The sequence below is a fragment of the Lampetra planeri genome, chromosome 44 (genome assembly GCF_965212315.1).
Source record: "Lampetra planeri chromosome 44, kcLamPlan1.2.h2, whole genome shotgun sequence".
NCBI classification, from domain to species: Eukaryota; Metazoa; Chordata; class Hyperoartia; order Petromyzontiformes; family Petromyzontidae; genus Lampetra; species Lampetra planeri.
Genome location: NC_136150.1, coordinates 5,544,953 through 5,554,194, shown reverse-complemented (window position 1 = coordinate 5,554,194; position 9,242 = coordinate 5,544,953). Strand labels below are relative to the sequence as shown.

General features: G+C 47.0%; 1 protein-coding gene and 1 non-coding gene across 3 annotated transcripts; both read right to left on the bottom strand.

Annotated features, from left to right (window-relative positions):
- Window positions 1-1,501: 1,501 nt before the first annotated feature.
- Window positions 1,502-7,456, bottom strand: RPL32 (ribosomal protein L32). Of its 2 annotated transcripts, none has more exons than XM_078614540.1 (4): window positions 7,383-7,456; window positions 4,978-5,081; window positions 3,687-3,868; window positions 1,502-1,786 (listed from the first exon to the last, which is right to left on the bottom strand). In XM_078614540.1, exons 2-4 carry the CDS (start codon window positions 5,071-5,073, stop codon window positions 1,657-1,659), a joined length of 408 nt encoding a protein of 135 aa, XP_078470666.1. In that variant the 5' UTR covers window positions 5,074-5,081; window positions 7,383-7,456; the 3' UTR covers window positions 1,502-1,656. The 2 variants fall into 2 exon arrangements, with proteins under 2 accessions (XP_078470666.1, XP_078470668.1); XM_078614542.1 differs by having other exon boundaries at window positions 7,269-7,389.
- LOC144732947 (small nucleolar RNA SNORA17) lies at window positions 5,294-5,430 on the bottom strand. Its single transcript, XR_013588281.1, has one exon. It is a non-coding gene; the product is annotated as a small nucleolar RNA SNORA17 (small nucleolar RNA).
- Window positions 7,457-9,242: the final 1,786 nt, after the last annotated feature.

Sequence of the window (9,242 nt, the reverse complement as noted above, 5' to 3'; positions counted from 1 at the left end):
CCACACCCGAGCACCACAGTAAGAATCAAGCTAGGTCAGTGTTCTTCATTTGGAAGGACCCCTGGTGGCTTTTAGCGTGGACCCCGACAATACAACAAATGTGAAAACACCCCCCCCCATTATCATCACCGTGCTGTCAAACACCAATGGTTTAAAATGTGGTAGCCCTCACACTGCCGATGTATTCCTATGACCACTGTTTCATTGCTTTTATAGCTTTATTTTGGCCATGTTTGTTTGTTGTAGTACAGTTAGACTGATGGCCTTAATCTAAGTTGTCTTGTGGTTTTTGTTGTTTGACTTGCATCCCACTGAAATTTTTGCAATGTTGGTGTACGGTGCTTTTTCTGCAATATTTTGCTGTCTTTTCTTGGATTTTCTGTTTGCACTTAGTCACTTTAAGATGTTTTCTTGTTCATGTTTTTGTTTGTTGCGGTTGCACCCGATTCAAGAGCCGAATGGCTCACAGGGCTATTCCTAATAAATGAACTTGGACTTGTATTATCGGCAAGCTCCCCCCCCCCCTCCTCTGAAAATTAGAGATCACCAGACGAGGTGCACTTTGAAGACACCACGAGTTGCAAACGCTCCAAGGCAGATCATGCAAGACTCCACGCGTTTTGGGTTAACCGACTGAAGTGGCGGGCAGGTGCCAAGGTTCCTCTTATAACCGACAAAAGGCGGTTGGGGAAAATATTAGCGAGCACCGATTCGATACTTTGCAATTGCAGCTGCCAATTGACACCAAGTAGCGTCACCACAGCGCTTGTGCCAGGCGAGGTGTAGAGGCGACGCCGGGGGAACGCAGAACAGACCCAAGCGCAAGGTGCCCCGTTTAGTAGTGGTGGGTAACCCGCGGTTTGCATACAGCCGACAGAGCCCCTCGTGGTGGCCCTGTTGTAAGTGTATTTGGGGCAGTGTTCTTCATTGGAAGCCCACCACGGGTAACTGGCGGCCCCTGGTGGCCTTTAGTGCAGCCCCCAACAAGACACAACACGTGATAACACCCCTAGCAGGCGGCAGTGTGGCGGGGGCCTCACGTACCGACGTCTTCTCGGCGAGTGGGGCCCCCCTCAGAAAATTAGTGAACACTCATTTAGGGTTATGCATGGGGTCGCAATTTGCACACAAGCACGCTTTCAAGCTTGCGGCCCACTGAGGTGGAGGGCCGTTCATGTGGCCCATTAATTAGTCCAGGTTGCCCATAACTGCCATACAGCCAGACTGGTGGTGGGGCAAGTCATGTTAGCGCACCTCTGAAGGCCAACGCGCCACACCAGTGTGGTGTTGCTAGCACCACACCCAGGCACCTTTTTCTCCCATGTTTTTCTTACACACCACACCAGGTACTTGCACGAGGCCGAGTCGACCTAGGGGAGGGCCCTGGACAAGCTCTGATATCCACCTTAAGCGGATATTAAACCCAGGTTTGAAGCAGTGCGCCAAGCAAATGCTCCCCATGACAGCATCACACAACCTCCCCAAAAACAGGACGTACAAGTTTATTTTTCCACATTTTTATTCCGTTTACAAAGTGGCGCAAACAACAAGTCTGTACAGCGCAAACGGCTCTGTGGTGGGGTAAGTGGCCGTGCGGCGGTGGTGGTGGTGGTGAAGAGGAGGATCAGGAGGAGGGGGACGGCGGGCGCGCGCCGCTCACTCGTTCTCCTCGCTGCGCAGGCGAGCGTTGGCGTTGGTCACCTTGATGGCGAGCTGCGCAGCGCGCTCCACGATGGTCTTGCGCTTCTTCGACGAAACGTTGTGCGCGATCTCGGCACAGAACGTCCTTGGGGGAGGGCAGGACACGTTAGAGAAGCGGGGCGTGTTGGTACGAGGCACGAAGAGGTTTACCGGAAGGTTCCATAAAACTGCACAAAACGCAACTCGAAAATGAAACCAACCCAACATACCATTGTATGACCCCCCCCTCATGAAAGTCTCAAGACCCCATACAACTTTGTAGGATAAATGACAATTATGACTTCAAGTAATTTCAATATACGCCTCACCCAGCGCACCAGATAACATTTTGGGCGTTTGAATCAGCACTACTCAACTATTTCAACAACTTTTTGAGTATGGTGGCCCCTAGGCCTTCATGGCACGTATTAAATCTATACCGGCATGTTGTATAGTTCTTTCACCAGTGAAGAACCAACGTTTTCTCACACATAAGCCATTTCTCCTGCATGGTATTCATTATGTCACAGCCTGTGTCCCCCCCCACCCCCGAAAGACAAGCCACACGGGTTGACAACCGCTGCATCAATGCACGTCGGTGACACAGCCATCGCTTGTCCAAAAGTGTTCACGAGAGGGTGGGTTTCCCACCAACCCTAAACTAAGAACATTGTTAAATTTACCAGGTAAGTCCTACTACTATTGTAAAACAGGAGACGCTGTGCTGCAAGCCTTTAAAGATGTATTAATGAATCCATTAAAGGCGTGTCTTACTCTTCCATCGAATTGTGTGCTTAAAAAGGTTCAAAATATATGTTTTTCCAGGTAAGTCCCACTGAGCTATATCGCTCGTTTTCATAAACGACCTGGCCACAAATGACAACCCACTGAAGTGGCTTATCATGTGTAAATCAGCTAAATATTATAAAACACGCTTCTAAATGTGGAGGGAAAAACCAAAGGATCCGGAGAAAAATCCACAAGACCACGGGGGAAGAGACGCACGCAAACTCCAAACATATAGGCACCAGGGTCGGAATCAAACCCACGACCTTCTGAAAATCAAGGCGAGGGAGTTAACATCTCGTCACCGTTGCTCAACTTGGCAGCATCCCAAAGGCCAGGCTCAAACGCCCTCTGGCTTCCGGTCCATGGGGCACAGCAGTTCCATAGATGCGGTTCTTTAGGAGGTCGGGTGGCTATTTGGATGTTTTGGGTTTACTCTCCAACACACCAGAGTGTGCTGAAGTAGCAACTAATTAGCACGCTTTTACTACGTGACAAACCTAACTCATTGGCTGTCGGGTGATGGCGGGTTATATTTACACAATCTTAACTAAAAAAAACCTTTACTATGGATATTTGGTCGCGAAAGCCTACGTCTTAAAACTGTCTCGTAGACTTGTGGTTAAACTGGCCCATTCGTCGATTCATGAGCTGATAATTGTAATCGACTTTTTTGCGGTCGCTTACTTGGGCCCCGATTTGCATGACTTTTGGAAACAATAATCAATTAAAAAAACAAATTGTCCCCCTACTCGGGATCTCAAGAGGCAGCTCTGATATTCGCTTCCGGACCGTTCTCCCAACACATAGGAGAAGACAAAATATTTTATGAAAATATTCTCTAGGAACCACCTTAATCGCAATTCTATTAGGCCGGGGGGAGGGGGTTGGGGACAATCAACCACAGACATCCCCTAATCCTGAAACACGTTCCTTTGGAGTGGGCAGGTAGGAACTTGGTTAGACAACGCATTCGTGCACGACAAAAGGCTCGCGGTCACGTGACGCACTTCAACCAATCCGGGAGCGTACTACAAGTTTGGGAGGGGATATGCACGACAGACAAATAATCCGTGGTGAGCAGTGTGGAACTGTTGTTCCTACCTGTATAAAATGTATTTTTTATATTGGTCACGAAAGCCTACGTGTTCAAACTATCCCTTACTGCTGCAGACATGCAAGAGACAAGCACAGGGGCGCGGATGCCATCACACACTTACTTGTTGCTCATCATGAGCACCTCCAGCTCTCGCACGTTGTGCACGAGGAACTTGCGGAAGCCAGTGGGCAGCATGTACTTCGTCTTCTTGTTGCTCCCGTAACCGATGTTGGGCATGCGCAGCTGCCCCTTGAAGCGCCGCCTCACGCGGTTGTCAATGCCCCTCGGCTTGCGCCAGTTCGGCTGCCGGGTCACAGAGGGGGGGCGAGAGTGGGGGGCAGGGGAGGGAGATGACGAACGTGTTAGAGGCGAGCTGGCCATGTGTTTTTAACACGATCTTCCTTAATTTTTGTAACAGGTCTGGATTATAAACTCTTGTTAAAAAAGGCCAAAGCTATTTCTTGTTCAAATGGAGCACCGAGGTGGTTGCTCATCTCTTGTTTACAGTCGTGAGTCAGTGGTGGAATTAATGGCAGGCACAAGACTATCATCGGACAACCGCTGTTGATTTCTCCACAAAGTGCTAGTTATTTTACTAAACAACCCCTAACCAGGATTAGAATTTGCAACCTTACAATTCCATGCTGCTCGCTCGACCACTGAGCTGGCCGGCAGATTACAAAGGGAATTATATTGTCAATTGTTAATGTCTTTTATATTTTCATTACCCCTGTACTTGCATGGCTCCAAATCCATTAGTGCACTCACTATCTTCAAGATCCTTCATAGAGTCACCACTACCTACCCTCTCCAATCCCATACATCTCTAACGGCTCTCCATACACTCTCCTTCTCCCCTTTCACTACACATAACTCTCCTCCATGCTTTCCAACATCTCCCTTCTCATTACACTATTCATTTTCATGCACTCTGCTCCAGCAAGCAAGGCCTTCGTTTGAAACCCCCAGTTCAGGGGTCGGCAACCTACGGCTCCGGAGCCGCATGCGGCTCTTTACGGGCTGCTTCTTGACAATATGTACGCGAGTACAGTATGTACTCGGATGCATTGCGGCTCTTGAAATACTGAATTTTGTACCGAATTGGAAAGAAATGGCTCTTCTTGTTATTTTGGTTGCCGACCCCTGCCCCAGTTCAACTGCACTCAGCTGGAGGTGGCTCTTTCATCTGGAATGCCTTCATTCCCAGCCACCCGTGCAGTCGGCTCCCGACCCTTTAAAAGTCCAGGCTCAAGATCTTACTGTTTTCCTCTAGCTAGCCGTTTCTGTTTATAAAATGAATATGCCTCCTGTCAGATACCCATATCCCAGCATTTCTGTACAGCATTTTGGAGATACAAAATACGAACAGGAAAAAAAAAATTTCATTCTATTCAAAGTAGTCCCCCCCTCACCTTGATCTTGATGTAGCGGTCCGACTGGTGGCGCTTGAACTTCTTTGTGCGCTTCTTCACGATCTTGGGCTTCACGAGGGGACGTAGCGCCACCATGGTGCCGCCTGTGCCCGCACACACACACACACAGCACGTTCCGTCAGCACCGTGACACGCTCAACACACTCACGCAAGCTAGAGCTCACGGCCACGTCCAAAATCAGTGGAAATACCTGAATCGGTTCAAGGTGTTCCCTACCCCCCCCCCCCACAGCCTCTTGTTCATGCCAGGACGACCTAGTTGGTGTTAAGCCAGCCATGTTCGTGTAAGGGCGACGATGTTGGCTCCACAATCATTCAGGGCGACCATGTAGGTGGCGGCCGAGTGTAAACTAGGAGCCTGATTCTCTATGCCCACGTGTGACACAGGGAAAGCACCGAGACGCCAGCCCTGTAACGCCTAAACGGGGCATTTCGTAGCTCGACAAGAACGATTTAAGAAGCCATGAGGCCTCCGTCCTTTAATCTTGCCACATCGCGACCCAGAAACTTTCGGGAGCTTCGCAGAACAAGATTCTCATCTTTGCGATTCGCCAGTCTCACTAACTGAAAGTAGTACTACTGACGAAGCGTTATATAATGAACTGCTCATAATAAGCACGTCGCCTTGTTCCAAAGTCTTAACAAGGGGTTTGTGATTCCAAGTCAAGAACTGGAACCAACTATTCAATGTCTATTCAGAATACACTCTCATGCTAAACAGATGCACTTATGGCACAACTGAGACTATTTTAAGTATTTAACAAGCCGATTTCTATATCTTTAGCAAAACCCTTTCTACAAAAACACCGGCAAATGCATGTCCCGAGCAGCATCGCGGCACGGTTTTGCAATTCAAAGATGAAACCTAAAGACAACCGCATTAAGACGCGTAGCTCGTAAAGCATCTCAACGATTCAGCAAACATTGATTATTACAAAATTACAGAGGTCGTCAATCCAGGCAGCGCTGGCCGTGGGAGGGTGGTTTTGACCATACTTCACTACACCGACACACGCCTCGAGCCAGAACCGCTAAACACCAAAAGCTTTATAGCAGCCATGGGGGGTCTCTGGCCGAGATGTAACGACTGAATCATCATTTAAAACATGTGCTTTTACGCTCACGATACACGTATTGAATCGCCGAAAACCGTGGCTCACACACCCGAGATGAATTGCCCTAAACGTTGACGAATGTGTTGTGTTTTTTCACAACACCATATTTCTCACTACATGGTGGCTCGCGAAAGTGCGAGGACAGTTGATAATCGTCAACGGATACATCATCCCTCTCCTTTTAAGCAAACCGATTATTTGACGATTCAAACAGAAAATTCACATCGTAGGATGCAAATGTTACCACATGGGCTAAGGGAACTGAAGCGTTCAAAACACAAACGGGACAAATTCGTGTTTTTAACGGAAACGTTCAGCGACTTGCTACGTGATTATTACCAAGGCTGCTTATACGAACTCGAACTTAATTCGAGACCCGGCGACGGCTAATATCAGTGGCGAGTGACCTAACCAGAGCCAGGCTTTCAATAACCTACAGTGACCAGCGTGGTGAAGTATGATCAAGCAACCCCCATAACAGATACGGCGTAGGAGAAAGCAGCTTTCATGCAGCAGCGGACGAAAAAACTATTGACATCCACGATGTCTACAATATTATACGAGTGCTGACAATGTCAAAGTATAACTATTAACATCCGACTACGTAGGCCGGGAAGGCCACGATAAAGCGGACACGTGTTTCGAGCGTACACAGATGTTTGTCCACTGCTGTATAGCAAGTACACGAACCATAACCATTCGCCTATTAACCTATTTTGAATACTGCGAGTTTTATTAAATAGTAATACTAATTGGGGGCATCTTGAATGTTTTCAGGCTCGTAAGGGTGGCATACTTTGACTCTTTATTCGTTATAATTTAAGGATAATTACCCGATCAGCTGGTGTAGATTGGCAGCCGCGATGCTCATTAACGGAACCCCTCACACGCGTGTACAGTATATTGTACGCATTGCGAGTTCATTGACAAAAGCTGGGTTTGCACGACGATAACCAATTTTAGAAATGCAAACATTTTGTTTTAATCTACAATTAATGTTAAATGTTTACAACTACAACATCACCGGGGTCCCCTTTCAGTTCACGCGTGCGGCCTAGGCCGCAAACGCACTGCACGAGCCTGCGGCGCGAGCAGGCAATCGCCAACCGAACAAAAAAACACAACTTCCCCAAAATAATCGGCGAACATATTTACATCGATGCGCGCCTAAGAGTCCCGCCAACAAGCTAAACTATTTAAGGATAAGTTTGTTCGTCGCCACTTCGTGGATTGTCGCGGATTACGGAGCGCCCGTATGTCTGTACTCACCTCAGCCGGTCCCAATATGGAGGAAGGAAGGGGCGAGCGCGGGGGATTGTGGGATATAGGGCCCTTGGTTTAATAAATTATTTACCTCCTATACCAGGGGTCTGCAACCTTTAAGACATAAAGAGCCACTTGGACCCGTTTCCGAAGGAAAAAATAAACTGGGAGCCGCAAAACCATTGCAACATTTAAAACAAATATAACACTGCATATATTGTTTCTTACCTTATTGCTATATACAGGATCGTGCAGTCAGCTGTCAATCTGAATAAAAAAAGGACTTTTTCACTTAACAATGTAAAATATATTTTTGCAAATTAATAGCTAAATTACCTGGTTAATGGGATTTTTGCTCCTGAACCTCAGTGCACAGTGTCTGCACATCAGGGCTGTAAGACGTCACCTTCATTTTCACACAGGCTTGCAAGCTGTCATCTGTGAGGCGTGATCGATGTTTGTTTTTAATATAGTTCATGTTGGAGAAGACCTGCTCACATACATATGTGGAGCCGAAGATCGACAGGACTCCAAATGCATACTTTTTCATGTTTATATAAGTGTTGGGGATGGCATTCCATGTTTCGAATACAAGTTTGTCCTGTTTGGGAAGGTTTTCAATATCACTCCATTTATGATTCTGAGCCAGAATGGCCTTCTGACGGGCAACATCCTCAAGAGTAGCGGTCAAGCATTTGAACTTGGACACCCATATATCTTTGTCGGCTATATCGGCCAGTTCCATCTCAAGATCAGGTTGACTTACACCTGCAAATGCAGTCATATTCAATAGGGATGGATCGATCGCCAGGGGAGTGACAGGGAAGGATAATGTCGTTTTTTCCTCTCTGAACTCACAGAATCGTTTCCCAAACGAACTTTGCATTGTGGTGATTGCAGACTTGAAATATTCCAAATTTATCGTATCATGACTTTGTTTGAACTCTCTCAAAGAGGGAAAGTGAGACAGTGTACCTCTCTGTAAATCTTTGACAAACACTGTCAACTTGCGCTCGAATGCCAAAACCTCCTCCAGCATGTGCAGGGCTGTGCCTCCTTTCCCCTGAAGGGTTGTATTTAGCGTGTTTAGATGTGCTGTCATGTCTACCATAAAATGTAATTTTTCCAGCCACTCTGGCTGTTCCAGCTCAGCAAAGGTGAGCTCTTTGCTGCCCAGGAAGGTTTTTACTTCTTCCAAACATGTGACAAAGCAACGGCAACGTTATTGCCTGTCACCGGGCGGGCAGTGTGGAGCGGAGCGGCGACCTGTCAGCAGCGGCAACGCCAGAGCAGGTGTCACAGTGCGCCTCCTCCCCTCGCTAGCATCCGCCCCGGAGCCGCGGTCAAGGTTCAAAAGAGCCGCATGCGGCTCCGGAGCCGCAGGTTGCCGACCCCTGTCCTATACATACGGTGCTTAAAACAAAATGTAAAAAGAAAATTAAGCAACCGATATATATATACCAACCTTACTCTTTGGTTTTATTCGGTAAAGTCACGTAAGTAAAAAATTAAATAAAAAGGAAAAACAACTACATTTTTTTCATTTTTATTTCATTTTTTACCGACGTGACTTTACCGAAAAAACCAAAAAAGTATGATTCTTGCAGTCACGAAAACTTCAAATCTGTAATTTATTCCATCCTTTAGAGCCGGATTATCCTCGTAGCAAAAGTAGCTGCATATACTACGGGGCCCCCACTTTCAAGGGCCCCGCGCTAAATGCTTTCAAGCTATCAATTTCGGTTCAGTGATTCAGTACTTGCTATATTACTATAGTACTATACTGCCTTAAACTTTTATGAACGACTGGGTGTTGAAGGTTAGCGATTTATCGTATTATCTGGATGTATAGAAAATGAAAAAATA